Source organism: Schizosaccharomyces octosporus (assembly GCF_000150505.1).
Source record: "Schizosaccharomyces octosporus yFS286 unplaced genomic scaffold supercont6.3, whole genome shotgun sequence".
In the NCBI taxonomy this organism is placed as follows: Eukaryota; Fungi; Ascomycota; class Schizosaccharomycetes; order Schizosaccharomycetales; family Schizosaccharomycetaceae; genus Schizosaccharomyces; species Schizosaccharomyces octosporus.
Genome location: NW_013185621.1, coordinates 2779874 through 2801932, shown reverse-complemented (window position 1 = coordinate 2801932; position 22059 = coordinate 2779874). Strand labels below are relative to the sequence as shown.

Below are 22059 nucleotides of genomic sequence, written 5' to 3'. Positions count from 1 at the left end.
AAGACCGGTCAGTTTTAGGTACAGGTGGATATTGGTTTTATGCAGATGAGAAGTACGCGAGTACGCGATTTATATAAACATTGGAAGTACGGTAAAAGAAAGATCATGGAAAGCAATGGACGAGAAAATATAAATTATAGCTTAGTTATATGAAAAATAAATTTTTTATTATTGGAGTTCGTGTCATAAGTAATAGTAAGTCACAAAAAAAAGGGAATGGTGAACCCTGTAGATAAAAAAACGGCAAGAAAGAGATGCTAAGCACTTACCAAAGTACTAGCATTCGAAAATACACTATTCTCGAGAGAAGGTGAATTGATATCGCCGTAGCAGTAAGGAGGAGGAGGAGAGTAGAAGTTAGGTGTAGGAGAAGGTGAGACAGACGCAGGGAAGCACTCTGAAACGTTGGTGTTCTGAGAAGAAGCAGATTGTACATCAGAAAGGTCACTGGATTCATTTGGAGAAACGTGTACGCGAGCAGGTTCAGGGTAGGATGGCAAAATACGACTTCCATTGCAACGTCCAACTCCAAGGTTATGATAAGATATTCTTGGTGACTGCAACTTCTCTATTTCCATTCTTTGGATGAAGCGCAGCCTACTACTTGCATTGTACAGAAAGGGATACGGGTTAGGCTCTGTATCAGGAAGCCGTGAGGGTGTTAAAACGACATCAATCCCTTCGCGTTCCCCAGAAGCTCCAAGTAACTCTTCGTTTTCTTGAAGATGCGGAGAGTAGCGAGGAAGAGTGATCGTAGATTCAGTAGCTGGAAGATTATAAAAGTCCACTTCACAATCTTCCTCATCGTAGATGGGCATGCAACATAATACCGCTCGGAAAATACGATATTTTTTATGTTTACAATCAATATATCTTCTGATGATAATTAAACACAGGATAAGCACAGGTACCGAGATTGCAAGACCAATCATCTATAGAGATATCCATAATTAGTATAACAAGAAACCTGAAAATGTCTACTTACAAATCTAAAAATGCGCAAATCCTCCTGTTCCATCTCAGCTTCTGCTGAAAAACTTTCTGCTTCGTTTTCCATTCCGATAATTATCCCAAAATGTTTATGATCCCCCTAAACGATACTAATGCAATAATATATATACAAAATAAATACAGTTCTTCCCTTTTGCTTTCCTTTTCCTTTCTCCAACCCCTTTTAGATTAATGCTTTTGAAGGAAGAATGAAGGGACGACCGTTTTTGAGTATTTTCAAATGTAAACAAACATATTTTCTTAGCAAATATTACCGACCAAGCCATTTTCTTTCAAGCAACATTATCATTTTCTTTGACTTTAAGCAAATGCATGGTATTTTTCGATTCATCTGCTTTGGTAGCAGCCAAAAATATATGTTTTATGGAAATGCTCGAAAAGCATAGGGAATCCAATTTTGAGCGTAAATCGAAAAGTATTATCTTTAGCTTTAAAAAAATGTAGGCTTTTGTTACTTTCAATTTCTTAAGCCAAATCGATGCTAAATGAATATTGAACGAAAAAGGGATTCAAGTTTATGCTTGACCTTCTCTTTATAGTTTTAGAGACAGGAACATTTTTACTATATAAAAATAGAAACCATTTAATAAAAAAAAGAAAGAGTTCTTTAAGAATATTCCCAAATCTGCATTTTGCACATGCTGACGGTTTATCGACCGTTTCGACGCGCTCTACCCTACCAAACTAAACTAAGGATTTCACGCTGTTGACTTCTTCCGTCAAAATAGCAAGAAATGGATAACAAAAATAACCAAGAACAGAAGAATGAACAAAGCTCTTATTCCGAGGGCGGAATTCGTGAACTTTTGGATCGTTTAGCACTTCGTTCTCTAGTAGAAGAAGAAAAGGAAGCTCCTACTAAGACATATGATGATTACAAGTTTTGGAAGACTCAACCTGTTCCTAAATTTGGTATGCTACTGCAAATAGGTGAGAAAGGGGGAATAAAGCTAATGTGCATTAAATAAACAGATGAAGAATGCGAAAGTGAAGGACCTATTGACCCTAGTACTGATATTGAAAAGGTTCCAAAGGAACCTTACCGTTTATTGAAAGAATTCGAGTGGACAACTATGAATTTAGAAGATGACAACGAGGTAAGTGCATAGGATTCAGGCTTATATGCCTAGTTGCCCGTTTACTGACGACATATAATGTGTAGTTGCGCGAGGTTTATGAGCTTCTTACAGAGAACTATGTGGAAGACTCTTCTGCTATGCTACGATTTGCTTATTCTGCTGAGTTCTTGAGATGGGCCTTGATGTGTCCCGGATATGTCAAAGATTGGCATGTTGGTGTTCGCGTCAAGGCTTCTAAGAAGTTAGTAGCATTCATTTCAGCAGTGCCTTTGGTTATCCGTTTACGTGACAAACTGTTCGAGAAGTGTTCTGAGGTTAACTTTTTGTGTATCCACAAAAAGCTACGTAACAAACGTCTCACACCTCTTTTAATTAAGGAGGTTACTCGTAGATGTCATCTTTTGAACGTCTGGCAAGCTGTATACACTGGTGGTATTTTGCTTCCTAGTCCAGTCAGTGTCTGCCGTTACATGCACCGAAGTCTAAACTGGAAAAAGCTGTATGAAATAGGCTTTGCACCTCTTCCGTTTGGAAGTTCTCCTGCTAAGGAAATGGCCAAATATCATTTGCCTTCTGAGACAGCTACTCCTGGATTGCGTCCTATGGAGAAGCGCGACGTCTCTCAAGTACAGAATTTATTGTCTCGTTATTTAGAAAGATTTGAATTGGCACATTTCTTTACCGAAGTTGAAGTGCAACACTGGTTTCTCGGCGATAGCGAAGTCTCCAAAGGACCTGTCATTTGGAGCTATGTAGCAGAAGATCCTAAAACGAAGAAAATTACTGACTTTTTCTCTTTTTATTCACTTCCTTCTAGTGTCCTCGGAAATCCTCAATACAATGATATTAAAGCCGCTTACTTGTATTATTATGCTTCCGAGTCTTATCCTAAAGACGATTCCAAGGCATCTTTGGATACTTTCGTTGAAAGATGCAAGCTCCTAATTAAGGATTCCCTAATTATCGCTAATCGCGTATGTTTCCGTTTTGTTAATTATATCAAAGTGTTACTAACAAATGCAGCTTCGCTTTGACGTGTTCAATGCCGTGACCGTAATGGATAACAACCTATTTTTGAAAGACCTTCGATTTGGTGAAGGTGACGGCTACCTCAATTACTATATCTATAACTACCGTTGTCCTAAGGTTCCCGGAGGAATCGACTCTGAGAACAATATCGACAAGTCAAGACCGAGCGGTATGGGTTTTGTTATGATTTAACTTTTAGATACAACATATTTAGTCTTGTGATTTTCATATATGAGGTGAATTACTCTTAGATTGACCTAAATTTTGATTCCACCTTACGTAGAAACGAGAAATTAATAGTGCCATAGAAAGTATCATCTAATAAGTTCAATATGTACCGTACAATGAAAATCAAGAAATTATAAATTTCAATATTCCCATGTACCAGTGCTTCAACTGTACTGTAAGATCATTGCTTTATCCTCTTCTTCTTAAACTGAGCCCTTCACCAGCAATCTTCTAAAATCCACGTCAAATGCTAAAAAATACTTCTAAATGTTATTAATATTTTCACAGCAGTAATTAAATTTTTATTTCTAGCAGAATAACTTCCCTTATGTTCACCTTCACCAGGCACTTGTTCACCACCAAACTTTCCACATTCCGCCGGTTACCATCTATTTGGAACAGAAGAATGTCAGCAGTCGGTCAAGATATTAACGAAAGGATTTCAGCTCAAGGAAACGTAGTTAGAGCTTTGAAAAGCCAGGGTGCCCCTAAAAATGAAATAGACAAAGAGGTAGAAAAACTTTTAGCCCTCAAGAACCTCAAAGTTGGAGAATCTGGTTCTGGAAAAAAGAAAGATAACTCGTTCACTTTAAAAACCCCTAAAGGAACGAAGGATTGGTACGATAAGGATGTCGTTTTGCGTGAGCGTATCTTCAAGACAGTTACCGACATCTTCAAGCGTCATGGTGGTGTAACTTTAGACACACCCGTCTTTGAATTAAAGGAAATTCTTGCCGGAAAGTATGGAGAAGATAGCAAGTTGATTTATGACCTCAAGGATCAAGGTGGTGAACTTTGTTCTCTACGCTATGACTTGACTGTTCCTTTTGCTCGTTGGTTAGCTATGAATCCAAAAGTTACCAACATTAAGCGTTATCACATTGCAAAGGTTTATCGAAGAGATCAACCAGCGATGACCAAGGGACGCATGCGTGAGTTTTACCAGTGTGATTTCGATATTGCTGGTTCTTTTGATCCCATGATCCCTGACTCTGAGGCTCTCAAAGTGTTAGTCGAAAGTTTAGATGCTTTGGAGGTTGGAAACTACACCATCAAAATCAACCATCGTCAAATTTTAGATGGTATTTTCACCGTTTGTGGTGTTCCTTCTGATAAGGTCCGTACTATTTCTAGTGCTGTCGACAAGCTTGACAAGCTTCCTTGGGAAGAAGTTAAACGTGAAATGGTTGTTGAGAAGGGTCTTTCTGAAGATGTAGCTGATAAAATTAGTGAATATGTTTTGCTTAAGGGTGATTGCTCTTTGTTAAATAAATTGAAGAGCGATAGTCTCTTGTCTAGCAATCCTTCTGCTACTTCCGCCTTTAAGGATATGGAATTACTTTTCGATTATCTTGAAAGCTTTGGAATTTTGAATAAGTTCTCCTTCGACATGTCTTTGGCTCGTGGTCTTGACTATTATACTGGTATTATCTATGAAGCTGTCACAGAAGCGTCAGCTCCCAAGGTGAAGAGTTCCACTGAAAAGAAATCTTCTGAAGACCCTGAAGCTGATCGCTCTAACGATGATAGTATCGGTGTTGGTTCTATTGCTGCTGGTGGACGCTACGACAATCTTGTTGGTATGTTTGCTGCTAAGAAAAATAGCCAAGTACCTTGTGTCGGTATTAGTTTAGGTTTGGAAAGGATTTTCTCCATCTTGAGATCTAGAATTCCCGACGAAGAAATTCGTGCCAACGAGGTTGATGTTTTCGTTATGGCCTTCGGCGGTGGTAAGGAATGGACTGGATTCTTGAAGGAGCGTATGCAAATTTGCGATGAGCTCTGGAAGAATGGAATTAAAGCCGAATTTTTATACAAAGCCAAGCCTAAGCCAAGACAGCAATTTGATGCGGCTGACAAGTACGCTGTTCCCTTCTCTATAATCCTTGGACAAGATGAAATTGACCAAAACTCTGTTCGTATAAGGAAGATGGGTTTGAAGGAAAAGAGTGATGAGGGTCAATTGGTATCTCGCGCTGATATGGTCAAGGTTCTCCAAGGCCTTCTTACAAATTAATATGGATTATATAAGTTTGTTGGTCAGATTTAGATAAAAATGGAATATTTTATTTTGGGTAACTATATATATGAAAAGCTTATGAAGCTTGATAGATCAATTCACAAATCAAGAAAATGACTTCTTAAATAGAATAAGAAGAGTATCTACTTTTCCACATATAAATATATACATGTTAAAGGAAACATCAAAAGACGTTGTTTTCTGGTGGTACAAACTGTCGCAGACGGACACCTCCTTCTTCAAGTATTGATGCACTATGGGTATCCATACTATAAGACATGCTATAAACAACTAGATGAAACAAGTTAGTAGTTCATACATTGCAGTTGACGTACCCTCACTGATGCCAACTTGAGCAATTTTCACAGAGCAGGTTAGACATGGACATCTTCAGGTATAGTTAGTATAAAGTAGATGAATTTCAATTGACATACGTGTCACAGTATAAAATACCGTTAGATCCAACGCGTTCTCTTCCAGCTTCCAATAAGGCATTTTCCTCTGCATGAAGACACAAGCAGGTGTGCAAACCAGTACCACAGGACAAAGCAGAGTTACACCTAGGGCATCCGCCTTCATTACAATTCTTTATACCTCTAGGAGTTCCGTTATATCCTGTAGCAATAATTCGATTATCACGAACAAGGACACATCCCACGCGCCGTTTCATGCAGTTGCTTCTCATCGCGGCTAAACTAGCCATTTGCATGAAGTAGCTATCCCAAGATGGACGGAATCTATCATTGTTCATTAGGTCCGCACTTCTTAGTTTATCCCAGAGAACTGACTTTTCAATGGCATCGTTATTGATGTGAACCTGAGCCAAGGATCTATGTCGATTTACACTATTATTGCTTTTAAAGGCCGCTTCATCTTGGATGGCACAAAATTGCTCAAGAGTGGTATTTTTTAAATGTAAATAACTATATGCAAACAAGCTATATTCCAATAAACTATTCAGGTCTGGAGAACAAGAAGAATGTGTGCTTTCGACTTCGTCATTTATGGATTCGCTTCCTGTTATAGCAAATGAGATGTTCGAGAGTAGGTCTCCAAAAACCTGATTGTTTATGGAATACGACTCACAAGTAAATTCGTTAGTAATGTAATGCAATCATTTAAGAGACATCCTACATACCTTGTGTACCGGCGAAAGCGGGTAAGAACTGGGGCATCAACATAGACAAGAAGAAAAAAGGGTCGTTTTATAATTCCATTAAGAAGTTGAGTTGAAGGAATTCCGTTAATAACGAATCTACCACGCCAGCGTTGAGTAACATAATCTATTAAGGCATTGGCACCTACTAGTATCTCATCGTCAACTTGGTAAACAACGTCGCTTGCTTCGTCCGCTTTATAGACTCGATCAATGGGTTTAAAATCAAGTTCTTTAACCAAAAACTCCACCAGAGTGTCCTTACCGCTGCATATAGGTCCGGTAAGTCCTACTACGGGCATCTTTAAAATCACAGAATTAGATTACTTAGAGACAGTTAAATGTTTTTTATTTGAAAAGTAATTTTCCTAATATGGAAAGTAGGGTATAGCCTGACGAAAAGGAACGATATACTTAAGTAAAGAAAGAGGTGTTGACCGGTTTCTAAGAATTGTTTTGTTATAGCTTTTAAACTCCCAAATCAAACCAGAATATCTTCATTTATCAAAGATTCTTCTGAAGCGAGAAAGAATCTTTCAGTGTTGCAAACGTTATCAATAAGTACAAGTTTAAGAAGTGCTCTTCAAACTAACCATTTGAGATGTCTACATTTAGAAAAAGATCAGGATAAAATGTTTAATAAAAGTTCAATTTTATTCAATAACTTAGAACTATGATTTTTTTGGTCTCAACATTTCAGATTTACATTAAGCAAATGCCAGCACTGAATTATACATTCCTTTTCCAACAAACGAATTGAATAGGAACAACCGTTAGATATTACTGTTGTTTTAATAGTGTTTGAAGAGAAGTAGACTAATAAAAAGTCTTACTTATTTAAGCGTGCAAATTTGAAAGGAAACAGCAAATTAAAAGAATTGCAGGTGAAAGCATACAATGAGATGAATCCAGGTAATCCAACCTCTGGATTATGGAGAAAATTTAAGCAATTTTGGTTAAATGCTAAAAATGAATATTTGGAATGGGAAAGACAACAGCTGAATGAGCCATCGACCAGTTTGAGAGAAACTCAAGGTAGCTCAACAACGAAACCAGATGTGCAGTTTCTTCCGCCTCAAAATCCTTCTTCAAAAAAGAGAAAAAGGCGACATATGTCTGAAGATACCCCGAGGAGGACTTTAGCTAAAGGTCATACTCCGAAACAGAAACCATCCAAAAAGATCAATGTCAAGTCCGAGTCGGCTTCACCGAGTAAACGTATTCACCTTGATCTTAATAATGATTCTTCTTTTGATGCTCCTTTCTTAACTCCTATGAATGACTTGTCACCTTCGCGTTCGCGATTCCATCCACCACGACTACCTTTACCATCTTCATCGCTAGATGCCTCAGAATCCCCTATTCGACCAACAATTCCTTCTTTTTCTTCACCATCTCAATTTCATTTCCATGATCCTCCAACGCAAACGGATCCTCCTTTCCCTACTTCATCTCCGAAACCTTCTTCACAAACGAATACCGACTCATTGGTTCTCTTCCAAAGGCTTGAGAGTATTGAGTCTATGCTACACAATCTGCAAGATAAATTGAACAACTACGAACGGAATGCTAGTGCTAGTCCTCTTTTGTTTGGACCGCCAAATGGAAGATCTTCCCCTTCGTTACCAAATTTCCCTAGCCATTCGACTCCTCTCCCTTCAACGGTCTCTCAGCGGCGTGCCCCGAATGTTCAAGGAGATTTACCAAATTTTTCATCCGGTAGGAGTGGGATTTCTGGTTCAGTGGAACAGAATCATGAAGTAAAAAAAAATGGTAAGGAGCTTTATGAATTAAGTAGTGAAAGCTCGTCTGAGTCTGAAGATTCCTTAATTTTGGAAGAATTTTCTGAGTCCCGTGCTTTCAATTCACCAAAAGTCACTCAAGATAATAATTCACAAACACTAGATACGAAGAAAGGGACAGGAAACAACAGATCCTATAATAATTCGAATTCTTCAAGTCTCAGAAAACATATTGAACCTTTAAATCGTAATTTATTTGATACCTCTACTCCGATTTCCAATCGAACAGCTCTATCTACTGAGAAACCTACGGAAATGAAAATAGAGACTCCGGATTTGACAAATAATAAAGACACCATCTTCACCAGTGGTAATTTCGAAATGTCTCAGCATGAAAAATCTAAGGAGCAACCAGTCGATTCAAACCATGTGGACACCAAAGGTGATTCTACTAACCATAGTCAAAATAACAATGAAGGTATTCCGGCAACGGGGACATCTAGCGAAAGACCTGACATTAACACGACCATGTTCGAGCATTTAACACCTATTCCTAAAACATCTTGGAATCGCTATACTCAGAAAGAAGAAGTATCAAATACCATAATAGATCGTCCAGGAAGAAGCGCTTCCATTAATAGTCAGTCTCAGTCACCAAGGCAAATTGAAGAAAGTACACGTAACGATATTGAACATACAAAAGAGGCACTTGCAAGGCTTCGATCAAAGATGCAAGAACGTTTGAAAAGACGAAATACTGAAAGAAACAATGAAATACAAGAGTCTCATCGCGGGCGATGAGTAATAGGAAGATGGGATCTTCTTAGTGAATTAAACAAATGAGGTATAGGTAATAATATCATGGATTTTATGTAAACACTTATAAATACTTCCAAAATTATGTATATTAGAGAAGTTAGGAAATATATACGAAGCTTTCATGTTAAGGCTTGCGTTTGTATCATTTTCGTCCTAAACATACAAAATAAGCTTCCCTGGATTCTTTTATAGACGCTTTTGGTTTTTCTATGTACACACGCTTGAAAACTTCCATCAGAGACTTCTGAAACTCACGTTCTTCGGATCCCATATAATATTTACAAACAAAAAATCCCCCGGGACGAAGAAAGGTTTTTGCTAATTGAAACGCAGAATTACATAAATCCTAAATTTGTTAGTCATTGAATAGTAACATACAAATTATGAAAGTTAGCATACCATAGATATGGCATGATCTCGAATGCGTATGCCAGTGGTTGAATGAAGCCTAATAAGAGTTAGATGAAAAGGTATGGTTACTATTCCTTACATATCGCTCAAGACTGTATCTACTACCAATTCCCTTTTGATGGGTTCCTGTCGATGTTGTCGGAAAGCTTCTAGTATTTTGGTCTGTGTTTGAGGGTCTAACATATCGCCATACACTGGAAAAACTCCTTGAGGAGGTGATACATTTTGAATATCCACTGCAGTAACAAAACCCTCAGTGCCTACAGCCTTCAAGGCTACTTGTGACCAAGAGCCTGGAGCGAATCCCTACACTTCGTCAGAAACGAATCAAGAAATAGTTTTCCAAATCCTACTAACCAAATCAATAACTCCATATCCTTTTTTCAAAAACCTATGCTTTTGGTTTAACTTTAGGAATTAGTAACGTTGTTGAAAGCGAATTCTCTACGGAAAGGGATCATCATTATTGTCATACTTCCAGTAATTTATAAGCGGCTCTAGATCGATAATTATCGATTTTTGATTGTTTGCGAAAAGCATCTTTGGAACGTTTAGCAGCCCATGACCAAAAAGGGACTGTCGGTCTCATTTCGTTCCATGAATTTGGTGGTTCCTTCAACCCTGCAAAATTCTTGAAAATGAATTCAATTAAAATCAAATATTATATTATACGATGGATTTAAAATCTAGTAACAGTAAGTGTGTAGCACAATGTTTTTTCATGTATCGTGGTACTTCTTAGTGAGTAATACCAGGTGCTAAATCAATTAGCTTGCTGTCGTGCATGTTAAATCCCATTCTATAGACTTAATGGAACCGTTCATTACTTTAGCTCTATGTTCACTTGAAAAGTGGTTAAATTGAGATCGTAATGCTTTCCAGTCGCAATATAATCTTTAACTAGATTTATTTCATTTTGACGTTGCTAATGTTCAAAAACACCCATAGCAAAAAATATTATTATTATTTTATTATTCTTATAGTAGAAAAATTCTGAACAATGCTAAGTTTCCATCGTTCTTCATTCCTAAAGCAATAAATTCTTTCACTTTGTTTACCATCTAATTGTTTACTAACATACAGCGTTAGCATTCAATAAGTATTTTCCGTAGTTTAATGCACTGTGTAATTATAGATAACGATTTCAAACCTCTTTTTCTTATGTTTTGTAGCCGGACTGGCTAGACCCATATGATTACATGGATTAGTAAAATAACAACTTGCAAGGGACGCACTATACAAGATTTAGTGAAACTCAAGTAGTGCAGTATCTGAGATCTAAACAGGCAAAAGACGCGTTTGAATTTACCCATAACCATGACTGTGTCTATTCTTGATTATGGGAGTGGAAATGTACGCTCCTTAGTCAATGCCATACAGCATCTTGGATACGACGTTGAATGGATTCGAAGTCCCGAAGAAATTGCAAAAGCTGAGGTATGGTAGTAGATTATGAAGAATTGCCAGTATATATCCTTGATTCATTAAAAACAAGTTTGAAGGGTTGACGGCATTTTAGTTTAAATGAGTTAATTGATTTTAAGTTTCAGTAAAATGAAGGTTTATTAACACTATGTTAGTGCTTGATTTTTCCCGGCGTGGGTAACTTCGGCTTTGTGTGCGATTCTTTAGCAAAGGAAGGATACCTAGAACCATTGCGTGAATATGCACTGTCTGGAAAGCCTTTTATGGCCGTTTGTGTTGGTATCCAAGCTTTGTTTGAAGGTTCAGTTGAAGCTCCTGAATCGAAGGGTCTTGGAATTTTCCCTGGATTGGTACAGAAGTTTCAGAGTAAGGACAAAAGTGTCCCTCACGTCGGATGGAATTCATGCGCTGTTCGCTCTAATACCGAAAAAGAATTTTATGGCTTAAGACCTCACGACAAATTTTACTTTGTCCATTCCTACATGATGCCTGCTGACAATCTACAACTTCCTAGCGATTTCCATGTCGCTACCACCCGCTATGGCGACGAAATGTTTGTAGGTGCTATCTTGAAGAAGAATTTCCTTGCTACTCAGTTCCACCCAGAGAAGAGTGGTGCTGCTGGTTTACGCTGTATCAAAGCTTTCTTATCCGGAAACTATGAAAAAGCCATCAGTGGTTTGGATACTCAATTGCTAGAAAACTCTAGTGGAGGATTGACAAAACGTGTCATTGCCTGCCTTGACGTTCGTTCGAACGATGCTGGTGACCTCGTTGTTACCAAAGGTGACCAGTACGATGTTCGCGAGAAAGCCGCTGTCGGTGGTGAAGTTCGCAACCTCGGTAAACCCGTTGAACTGTGCCAACGCTATTTTGAAGAAGGTGCGGATGAAGTTGTTTTCTTAAATATTACCTCTTTTCGCAATTGTCCATTGGTGGATGCTCCTATGCTTCAAGTTCTTGCAAAAGCTGCCCAAACCGTTTTCGTTCCTTTGACCGTCGGTGGTGGTATCCGTGATGTTGTTGATCCAGATGGTACGGTGTACTCTGCCGCTGAAGTAGCAGGCACTTATTTCCGTTCAGGTGCCGACAAGGTGTCCATTGGTAGTGATGCCGTATATGCCGCTGAGCAGTTTTATAGCAATGACAAAAAATTGACTGGAACTACTGCTATTGAAACCATTTCTGCTGCATATGGTTGTCAAGCTGTTGTTATTTCAATTGATCCCAAGCGCCAGTATGTTAAAAGCCCTGAAGAAACTAAGCATCATGCTATTAAGACTCCTTATCGCGGTCCAAATGGCGAAGAATATGCTTGGTATCAATGTACTGTAAAGGGAGGAAGAGAATATCGGGATATGGATGTTGTTGAATTGGCTAAAGCATGTGAAGCTATGGGAGCTGGCGAAGTTCTTTTGAACTGTATGGATCAAGATGGTTCTAATGCTGGATATGATATTGAATTGATTCGTCTCGTTAAACAATCCGTCAAGATTCCTGTTATTGCCTCCAGCGGTGCAGGTGTTTCTGAGCATTTCGAGCACGTGTTCAAGGCGACTGATTGTGATGCTGCACTTGCTGCCGGCATCTTTCATCGTAAGACTTGCAGTATTGAAAATGTGAAGGAACACCTTCAAAAGTCAGACGTTCTCGTACGTTTATAATACTGATTACGTGCCACAATTTTGAAGCCTCTCTTTTTCGTTTTTTCATTTTTGGTTTAACATACCGTAGTAGCATGTACAAATAGAAGTTGTTTATTAGATTATTATTTTACATATCGATACAATTAAGGGTTATTTAATCTCTATGAGGTTTTTTTAGTCGTGATACAATAAACGTAGAAACATCTTTGTCGAGTACAAGTATAGCAACACCATAGATCATTGCTAAAGTGGGTGCAGACGCGACGAATAAGAGTAATCCAATATTGTGCTCTTGAAATCGATGCAGAAGAGTCCTACTAAAGATTGAAAACAAAACAGCCAAAATGATAATCAGTGGACGCGGCATTAACTTGGAAAACCCAAAGAGAGGAAAATTCTTATGAACAAAACGTACAACAAACAAGATACGGATTGAAAGATTTGTGATGTTTGCCAAAACAAGCCCATGGGCCCCTAAAGATAACCAATCCAAAAATACTTTTCCGCTTACAAAATACAAGATGGTAGAAAGTAAGAAGATTCTACCTTGACTCAAAAGTTCGAAAGAACTGGCCGTAGATACGAAGAAAGCTTCCAAAACGCCATTTACTGCCATAAATGGAATGTAAAATGCATACCAAGATAAAACACCAGCGCTTTCATCGGAGGCCCATTGTTTACCAGCTCCAAATTTCAAAACGATATTTGCATAGTTATACCCAAAAACGACAAACATAGTTAAATAAAAGTACAATTTCAGTATCCAAAGAAGAAGAGTAGTTGCTTTCTTTTGGTCCCCTTTTTCGGGCGAATGTGTCAGTTGAGCAAATACAATTCGAGAATGCTCTTCTACTGGTCGAAACAAAATTCTGGCAATTAGAGACCCGTAATTTGATGCTAACGCGTAGGGTCCTTGTACGGAAGGTGCAGCATACCAAGCAATCATGATTTTGTCACCCGTTGTCATCAAATGCTTGAGTAAAAGATGAAACGAATGCGAAGAAATGACACCAAGGAAAGACCGTTCCCATAAAATCGATTTCCCATCATGTAAAACTCGTCGAGGCAGAATGAATAGTGACTTTTCATTAGCAGTTGAATATAAAGAGATGAAATAAACCACAGATTCCATAAGTGTTCCGAGAGCAAAAGGAAGGACGGAAAGGTTTCTGTTTTGAAACACAAGAAAAATAGAGAATGAGGTTATTGTATTGGAAATAGTTCCTAGACCTTCAGCAGAGGCAGTGGGAGAATATTGCCGCTTCCAATGCAGTATTTGATAATAGGGCTCCGACAGGAGGTAGAGTAAACTGGCAAAAGAGTACAACAATATACAGGTGGTCTTGTATGGAAACGTTGGCATAGCATATAAATAAAACAGGGCCACAAGAGTGGAAACAACTATACCAACATAAACAGTGATCAAAGAAGCATTTTTAACAAGTAATAATCTTCCCGAACGGTACTTGGAGTCGGGGATTGGTAATTCCGTTGTATCTTCAAGGCAGTTTTCTTGGGAAGGCATACGTTGCATAGCAAGACGAACGGATTCCCTACTTATAAACAAAATCGTACTTCTCAGAATTTCAAAATGAATGGATGAATACGCATATGCCCGAGGACTTGTGAATCGAATCGTTAGCTGATTTAAGACGAATGTCAAACCTCGAGAAATGCTTTGAAAAAAGATGGAAGATCCGAGTCCCCTAGAAGAAGATTCCAACAATGAGTCCGATGTAGACATCTTGGAAGGGCTAAAGTGTTCATTTGGTGCCATTTCGTTTACGAGTACAAAGGCCAGAACAAAAAGTGAGGTATTAAGCTGTTGTGAATTAGGAAACAATTAAAATAGCATTTCAAAAAGAATAATCAGCTATTAGTTTATCATACGAGTAGATGGTTTTCAAGCGATTTCAGGTTAGCTGCTGACTTCCATTTCTTCATCATTTAAAAAGCATGACTCAATGTAGGATTCTTTACATCGGTGAATTAAAATATGCTAATAAATATTTATAAGCATAAGTATGCGTGTAAACATTTACTTAAAAGAAATTCACTTTTTGGTGCTATGAATAACAAAAGAGTTTTAATGAAGAAATAGAAAGCTTTGAAATTATTATAAAATCGAAATTTTTATAGAATGACCGACTTTGTATTTGAACATTCCATGTCTTGCATCTCGTAAATTCATAGTGGTCTTCAATTCAAAAGTATTTATTTCTGTTGTGGAAAAAGTTCTGTTTATTGACAAAAGCAAAGTCATTACCGTTATATTAGACTTAAAAAAGGATTGTAAAATTAATTAAAGGATAGTTTTGAAGAGAATTAGTTTGGTTTGGTTGAAAAAGTCAATTGGTTTGCATAAACGAGAAGGACATCTCATTCTTTTGGATGCACAGAGAGGGTTATAAAAAGAGAAGCTGATGGTTGGTTTTCTCTCTTGTCTTTGGAGTATAAGCGAACGATCTTTGATTCAAGCCGTTTGTTGATGGAAAACGAAGTGTGTAACTGGAAATTGGAAGCAGCAATTTAGCATTTCTTTTTTTTTTTTGTAACAAAAAACTTGCATTCATTATACCAGAATGACAGAAACATCCGTCGAAAGAGTTGAAACAGCTGTTCAAAAACCTTCAAATGGTGATGGGGAGTCCAGGGATTTACTGGATTTTATCTCTGAGCTTCAAAGTTTACTTGGAAATGAATATGAAGCGTATACTATGTGCGTTACAGATTTTATCGTTGGTCAATTGAGTCGCAAAGAATTAAATAATGTGCTGTCCAAATACTCTAATAATTCGAGATTTGGTAAGTAGCTATTGAAAAATGGTTCAATTCTAACAATTAGTTCAATTGCATAACCGAATAATTTTAAGCATAATCAGAGATTTGCAAAGATCAGAAAAACCTGCTGTGAATAAATTGCCATGGATGAAACGAAAGCGATCTGATGGAGCTTTGTTCGTTCACAAAAAGTTTACTTCGCATAATTTACAAGCTAAAAATTTGAAAAAAATAATTCTCTCTTTAAGTTCGAAAGACAGGGCCCGAATTAAGGCAGTTTTAAAGGTAAGTCTTGATAGAACGTTTGGACTCTTTGTCCATGTGGTTCCTTATTCGTTTACTTATGCTAATTTTCTCATTCTTTAGGAAAATAATGGGCTTCAACCACATCTTCCTGGACTGCTACTGGAAACGAGAATTGCCAAACTCCCTAAAATTCCAGTATCTCGTGATAAGTTAAATTCTGGTAAGTATCAGCAATGGTGGATTATTTGTGTGTTTTTTTATTCTAATATATTTTAGTGTTTGTTAATGATATTAAAGCCGGTTATGTTGCTCCGCTTGCTTCTGAAACTTTGGAAGTTCCTGATGCTGATTCCCTCAAAGAACGCATCACTGCAATAGCATTAGAGAATGGTTTACTAGGAGGAATTGAAAAGTCTGTTCCTGATGTTATATTGGCGGGACTGGAAAACCATTTAAAAAATATTTTTTCAAAGTGCTTTTCCATTCTGGATAGACTAATGGAAAAAAGGCAGCATCATGATTCTTCATTTTCGTTACAAGATTTAAGCTTGACTTGGTCAATAGAACCGCATATGCTGGTAGAAGAGTATCCCCATAATGCTAAGATACCATTTTTACTTCATGATGCTGCAATGGAGGATGAAATAAACACGGCTACCAAAGATTTTTCTTCTCCTTTACCAGATTATATGAAACCGATGAATGCACCTTCTGATGAGCGCGAAGCAGTAGCATCTTTACTAGACGATGTCATTCCGTTGGATTAATACAAGGAACTCGAGAGGAAGTACAGTTTTTTCTACGATTTGATTATCTTTTTTACAAACCTCTTTCTATAATGAATTGACCTTTTGAGATGAGTAAAACGCCTTTTTTAGAATGTACCACTTAAATTTGTTATAAAAAATAGACTATGTATAAATAATTAGAATTACACAAAAAGATTAAGAATTCCCATTTCTGAAAAAGAATATAAAAACCACAAACCCACCAAAGTATTTAAATGCGCATACGTGTTTCAGTGTCGATACCAGCATAGGGAGTATCATGACGCACTTCCCGGATACTTTCACTTTCACCAATTTGTTCGTCCAAAGGTAGGTGATCAGCAGTTGTTTCTTTCAAAACAACAGAATCAACATTGGTTTTCTTTTCAGTCATAGATGAAGTTGTATGGCTCATCTCTAAGTCCATATTTTCATCCAATTTGCGATCAGTTGGGTCTTCCCAAAACCGCTTCTCACCATGGCATAGTCGCTTGACCCAAGGAGGTAATAGACCACCCTCGACACGCCAAGTCCATGGTTCCTTCTGATCGTAATCGCCGGGAGTAATTTTTCCCGCGCTTGCCTTGTCGATGAGGTAAATGATGGTATTCAGAACGATGTAACTAATGATACCTGCAATTAAACCATAAGCAATGGAATAGGTTAGAGGCATTAAAGCAATGGTGATAAATGCAGGAATAGAGTCGCCAAGATAACTCCAGTTGATAAGAGCCGAACTCTTCATCATCAAACTACCTACGAGAACCAAGGTTGAGCCAGTTGCCCAAACGGGAATACTGGAAAAGATGGGAGCGAAAAAGAGAGAAATGAAGAAACAGATACCAATGACAACACCAACAAGGCCGGTTTTACCACCGGCAGAAATACCAGAACCAGACTCGATAAAAGCAGTGACGGGAGAAACGCCGAAAAGCGATCCAATAGAAATACTCAAAGCATCGACGAGATAAGCAACGGCGGACCCTTCAAAATCTTGGGTACGTTGATCAACGAGACCAGCGTAATGAGCCATGGAATACAAAGTACCTGTTGTATCCATGATATCGACGTAAAGGAAAGTGATCAAAGCGACGGCAAATTGACCACCAGTGACTTTCCAATTTTGGGCGACCAAGATACTATTAATTTTACGGAAGCTAACGACTTTTTTAAAGAAGTCAAAGTCGGAGTTACCGCTGTCGGTATGGGGGAACATGGTAATTTTTGATCTACGAGGCCAACTGGCAATGGTGACGAGGGCAATACCAGCAAGGACAGCACCTTTAAAGCGATACATCATGAGAATGGCGGTAAAGACACCACCGCAAAAGATTCCGACCCACATACGAGCGGATTGCAGCTCATGGCCATCACATGTATAATCGGCGGAAAGATATTCTGGAGGACAACCACCAAGGCCAACAATGTCGGAAGCGGAATGGCCAACGACACCTAAACCAGCACTAGGGGTGAGGCCGATGATGGTTAAATACAAACCGATACCAGCACCTGTTGCAAATTTGAGAGAAGCAGGGATGGCTCGGGCGAGCCATTGACGAAGGCCGATGATGGTAAGACCCGTAAAGATGAAGCCTTCGACAAAAACGGCCAACAATGCTTCACGGTAAGGAACACGACCAGAACCGTTATAACCAACTACCTGATAAGCGAAATAAGCGTTTAAACCCATACCAGGAGCCATTCCGACGGGCATATTGGCAAAGACACCCATACAGACAGAAGATAAACAAGAGATAGCAGCAGTAGCGGTGACAACATCACGATGAAAGTTTTGTTTGCATGCCAAGAAGGCTTGATCGGTGTCGCATTGTTTTGGATCAGAAGCGGTACAATCGCAAGGACCCCCAGTGTCGATCATGATAGAAGCATTGACAGCAAGGATGTATGCCATAGCACAAAAGGTAGTTAATCCAGCACGGAGTTCAACACTAAAACGACTTCCCCTACGTTCACGGACATGTCCACATCCTTCAAGGCGGAACCAACGACCGACGGGACTACGAGCGATTTTAAAATCGATTTCTTCGATCCATTCGCTCAAGCGTTGCAAGACTTTCATATTAATTCCTTGTCAATAAGAGTCAAGAAAATAAACGAAAGAAAGATTAAAATATGAAAAGGAAACGGAAAAAAAAAGGCAATATCAATGAAAAAGAATACCAAGTTGTCGAGAAGCAATTACGCTTTTCCAATGTCACCAAAAAAAACAACAACAACAACAACAGATATCAAACAACAATCAAAAAAAGACAACGCCGAAAAAGAAACCTTGAAAAAATAATAATGATCTTTTAGTCTATAAAAGAGTCTACACACATGCACAAAATCAAATAAACAAATAAACAAACCCACCAAACGTCAGTCCAACCTTTTGGAAGCAAACTAAACCAAGCAACACAACGCCTACGAGAAAAGACAAGGACAATGGCAATGGGTAGGTAAAGCCAAGAGAAACGAGAAAAGAGGGAAAAGAGATCCTTCTTTATTCGTGATATACTTTTTACTTTATTTTCTAAGATTTTATGTCTTGTTTATGTTTTTCTTTAAATGAAACCCCAACAACGACAACAAAAGACACAAGAGATGATGACTCTTTTATGGCTTTACCAAAGAAATAAACAATGGGGTTGTCGACAAATTGTCAAGAAAAGAACCGACAATAACAAAGGGCTCGCAGGGAAGGACGAGCGGAAATTTAAATACAAAGAGACAATCTTGCATCTGAACTATCATAGAGATCATTGTGACTTCAGATAAGAGTTTTGGGTGGAGGGTTCGGAAGATGACGCAGAGTGTTCCTTGAAAAAGAGTCAAAATGGAGTACAAAGTCACAAAAAGAAACAAAAAGTTAGCGCCACGGGAAATCATAACCAACGAGGTGAAAATGCGATAATGATAAGAGAGGGGCCGAGTTGTTGATAGGTGAAGGTTATACGATAAGGTTGAAGAAAAGAGATAAGAAGTAGCAGAAGAAGTAACGTGCAAAGTAACATTTGCGAAATAAACAAGACGAATGTAAACAACAGGAAAAACACTCACACAGAGAGATAAACACAGAGAGAGAGAGACAGAGAGAGACAGAGAGAGGAACGTCCTTGATAGAAATGAGACATATCTTGAGAAGCATGAAATAAGCAAGATATACAAGAAAATATTTCAATCATTTTTTATTCTAATAACCAACAAGCAAGGAAACCATTGATATACAAGACTGACATCTCCCAAGGTTGAAGCCTGCAAACTCGCCAATTCTGTTCGTAGCATTCTACTTCTTTTCTTTTCTTTTCCCTAAGCGATTCTTTTATGTCTCGGTTCTCTGTAGAAACAACTAAGCTTATCTTAAACGAGATTTACGCCTCACCCTTCCACCAACCGCATCCGTAGAAAACGTGCGATTTTCAGGAGAAAAAATAAAAAAAAAACATGCGATTTTTCAACAAAAACATTCGATAAAACTGATGATTTGTTTATGGTTTTCTTTCCTTTTATTTATTCATCGGCATTTTTCCCTCTCAATTCATCTTCTTTACAAACAATAGTAGTTTCTTTTCTTAAGCATCTTCCTATAATATTTCTTCTATGATAAATCATACTATTCTTTTCTCTTTTTCTCGTAAATAACGCATTTGTCATGGCTCAGTAATCATCTTTAACTCATATGCGGATGCTTTCTAGAATTGCGTTATTTATAATATCATGCGATATCGGAATCCGTGTCTTCCGATGGTCCAGGTGTTGTGCTTTCTCATCTGATAATTGAGAAGGTTTATATATATGTGCTATTGGTATGGAGGAAGATGCCTCTTTGTAGTACTGTGGTTTTTGTTATCGTAGTTTAACGATAGTTGATAAAGTACAGTAAAAATTTTAAAGAACCTTCTTGCTCGTTATATAATACTTTGTTGAGAGAAACCATCTGACTTTAGCAACAACGACTTTTATTGAAAGAAACGTTGCTTGCAAAGAAAAATACAAACGTTTCTTGTTTTTGATTGAACAAGAATTTTTTTTTTTTTGCTTTCTTGATTTCGCAAGTGCGTTTTGCTTGAACGCTTCCATTTCCATTTCAGTTTGGCTTTTGGCTTGACCTGTTCTTTACTTTTCTTTGGTTTTTCTTTTTCTAGTTCGTTGCTCATCTTCACCATGGTCACGACCTTTGAAATGCTCACTACCTGGAATCCAGTCACGGCTTCCTTGCTCTCGCCTATCTTGGTGTATTGGATTGCCTCTGGATTCTTTGCTTTCCTGCATTGGCTCAACTCGCCTTTTTTCGAAAAATACCGTATCCATTCTCCCGAAGAGGTTACAAAGCGCAACCGTGTTCCCCATCTGGCAGTCTTCCGTGCCGTCGTCTTTCAACAATTCTGTGAAATCGTCGTCGGTGTCGCTTTGGCCATTTTTGAAGGTTATCCCGAACCCGTAAACCATCAATTGCAACTCTTGCGCTATCAATCGTTTTTCGAAAAGTACTTTTCATCTCTCGTCCAAGCTCTCCCTTTCCTTCCTTCTCTTGCCTACAATTGCCTCGTCCCTCTGTTCCAATACATGTTTGCCTTTTTCATAATCGATACTTGGCAATACTTTTGGCACAGATACTTGCACTACAACAAAAAGTTGTACAACATGATCCATGCTCATCATCATCGCTTGCAAGTCCCTTATGCCATGGGCGCCTTGTACAACCACCCCTTTGAAGGTTTGATTTTGGACACTTTTGGCGCTGGTGTCGCCTATCTTGTCGCCGGCTTGAGCCCCAACCAAGCCATCGTTTTCTTCACCCTTTCTACTTTGAAAACCGTCGATGATCACTGTGGTTACCTCTTTCCTTACGACCCTCTTCAAATCTTCTTTGCCAATAATGCCCGTTACCACGATCTTCATCACCAACCTTATGGTTTCCAAAAGAACTTTTCTCAGCCTTTCTTTACTTTCTGGGACCACGTCTTGGGTACTTACATGGCCCCCAAGGCTGAGAGTATGATTGAACGTAAAATTAGAGGCGCTAATAATACCTTGGATGTCAAAAAAGTCAATTAATCCTGCTATAGTTGTTGTTTGCTCTTTTTTTTGTTTCTTTACTAACTTAAATCCTCTATTAATTTTTTTTTCTAATCTTCCAATTTCGTACCATGCATGCTGCTACTGTTTGCCATCGTTATCGCAGTTTTTCTCTTTTTTGTTTGTTTATTGGAATCTTTTCAGGACACTTTCTCCAATACCGTTCTCTTCTCCACTCATTTTTTCGATTTTCCTTTTTAATTTAATACTGTTCAGTTTGACTTCTCGCAAGTACCTGTGCAAGCTTTACTTCATCCGAGTATAAATTATTCAATATTTATAAATCTCAAATTTTGAAGAATGCATTCCAATCCTTGGAGTTTGCTTGGCTTTAATCCTTCTTCGGTTCCACATTCAAAAAGGGCTTTTTCCTTGACCGATTTTCCCACTTCTTCGGCCTGTTTTTTTTTTCTATGAACCATGTAAAGGTTCGTTGCATCGTACCGGTCTTTATTTATGCCAATAGTATTTTACTGTTTCTCATCATTTTCTTACCATTATTCAAATAAATTATAATTGTTTACCACAATTTTTTTTCCTGTGATATTCCTTGTATTATTAACATCTTAAATATGTAATATTTCAAGCAAGAATCATTTCAAATCATCTTTCTTTCTCTT

General features: G+C 38.1%; 11 protein-coding genes across 11 annotated transcripts; 6 read left to right on the top strand and 5 right to left on the bottom strand.

Moving 5' to 3' along the window:
* Positions 1-108: 108 nt before the first annotated feature.
* Positions 109-1636, bottom strand: SOCG_01806 (uncharacterized protein). The gene is made up of 2 exons (XM_013164759.1): positions 986-1636; positions 109-932 (listed from the first exon to the last, which is right to left on the bottom strand). Exons 1-2 carry the CDS (start codon positions 1055-1057, stop codon positions 258-260), a joined length of 747 nt encoding a protein of 248 aa, XP_013020213.1. The 5' UTR covers positions 1058-1636; the 3' UTR covers positions 109-257.
* SOCG_01805 (N-myristoyltransferase 1) lies at positions 1600-3475 on the top strand. Its single transcript, XM_013164758.1, has 4 exons — positions 1600-1923; positions 1984-2108; positions 2174-3064; positions 3114-3475. The coding sequence occupies exons 1-4, from the start codon at positions 1746-1748 to the stop codon at positions 3309-3311; spliced, it is 1392 nt and encodes a 463-aa protein (XP_013020212.1). The 5' UTR covers positions 1600-1745; the 3' UTR covers positions 3312-3475.
* SOCG_01804 (cytoplasmic histidine-tRNA ligase Hrs1) lies at positions 3430-5555 on the top strand. The gene has a single exon (XM_013164757.1). The coding sequence runs from the start codon at positions 3676-3678 to the stop codon at positions 5362-5364; it is 1689 nt and encodes a 562-aa protein (XP_013020211.1). The 5' UTR covers positions 3430-3675; the 3' UTR covers positions 5365-5555.
* SOCG_01803 (deoxycytidylate deaminase) lies at positions 5382-7146 on the bottom strand. Its single transcript, XM_013164756.1, has 4 exons — positions 6506-7146; positions 5802-6290; positions 5703-5755; positions 5382-5658 (listed from the first exon to the last, which is right to left on the bottom strand). Exons 1-4 carry the CDS (start codon positions 6823-6825, stop codon positions 5552-5554), a joined length of 969 nt encoding a protein of 322 aa, XP_013020210.1. The 5' UTR covers positions 6826-7146; the 3' UTR covers positions 5382-5551.
* On the top strand, positions 7119-9123 carry SOCG_01802 (uncharacterized protein). The gene has a single exon (XM_013164755.1). The coding sequence runs from the start codon at positions 7426-7428 to the stop codon at positions 9064-9066; it is 1641 nt and encodes a 546-aa protein (XP_013020209.1). The 5' UTR covers positions 7119-7425; the 3' UTR covers positions 9067-9123.
* A 103-nt stretch (positions 9124-9226) lies between these two features.
* On the bottom strand, positions 9227-10084 carry SOCG_01801 (2' O-ribose methyltransferase Mrm2; the record flags this gene model as incomplete). The annotated part of the gene is made up of 5 exons (XM_013164754.1): positions 9227-9430; positions 9484-9532; positions 9575-9801; positions 9853-9903; positions 9971-10084. 5 exons carry the CDS (start codon positions 10082-10084, stop codon positions 9227-9229), a joined length of 645 nt encoding a protein of 214 aa, XP_013020208.1.
* Positions 10085-10734: 650 nt separating this feature from the next.
* SOCG_01800 (imidazoleglycerol-phosphate synthase) lies at positions 10735-12727 on the top strand. Its single transcript, XM_013164753.1, has 2 exons — positions 10735-10932; positions 11076-12727. The coding sequence occupies exons 1-2, from the start codon at positions 10813-10815 to the stop codon at positions 12582-12584; spliced, it is 1629 nt and encodes a 542-aa protein (XP_013020207.1). The 5' UTR covers positions 10735-10812; the 3' UTR covers positions 12585-12727.
* On the bottom strand, positions 12721-14343 carry SOCG_01799 (Man5GlcNac2-PP-Dol translocation protein Rft1; the record flags this gene model as incomplete). The annotated part of the gene is made up of 1 exon (XM_013164752.1): positions 12721-14343. One exon carries the CDS (start codon positions 14341-14343, stop codon positions 12721-12723), a length of 1623 nt encoding a protein of 540 aa, XP_013020206.1.
* Positions 14344-14656: 313 nt separating this feature from the next.
* Positions 14657-16492, top strand: SOCG_01798 (SAGA complex subunit Hfi1). The gene is made up of 4 exons (XM_013164751.1): positions 14657-15371; positions 15412-15632; positions 15714-15813; positions 15870-16492. The coding sequence occupies exons 1-4, from the start codon at positions 15149-15151 to the stop codon at positions 16358-16360; spliced, it is 1035 nt and encodes a 344-aa protein (XP_013020205.1). The 5' UTR covers positions 14657-15148; the 3' UTR covers positions 16361-16492.
* On the bottom strand, positions 16437-19039 carry SOCG_01797 (transmembrane transporter). The gene has a single exon (XM_013164750.1). It carries the CDS (start codon positions 18438-18440, stop codon positions 16593-16595), a length of 1848 nt encoding a protein of 615 aa, XP_013020204.1. The 5' UTR covers positions 18441-19039; the 3' UTR covers positions 16437-16592.
* Positions 19040-20173: 1134 nt separating this feature from the next.
* On the top strand, positions 20174-21968 carry SOCG_01796 (sphingosine hydroxylase). Its single transcript, XM_013164749.1, has one exon. The coding sequence runs from the start codon at positions 20525-20527 to the stop codon at positions 21416-21418; it is 894 nt and encodes a 297-aa protein (XP_013020203.1). The 5' UTR covers positions 20174-20524; the 3' UTR covers positions 21419-21968.
* The last annotated feature ends 91 nt before the right edge of the window (positions 21969-22059 follow it).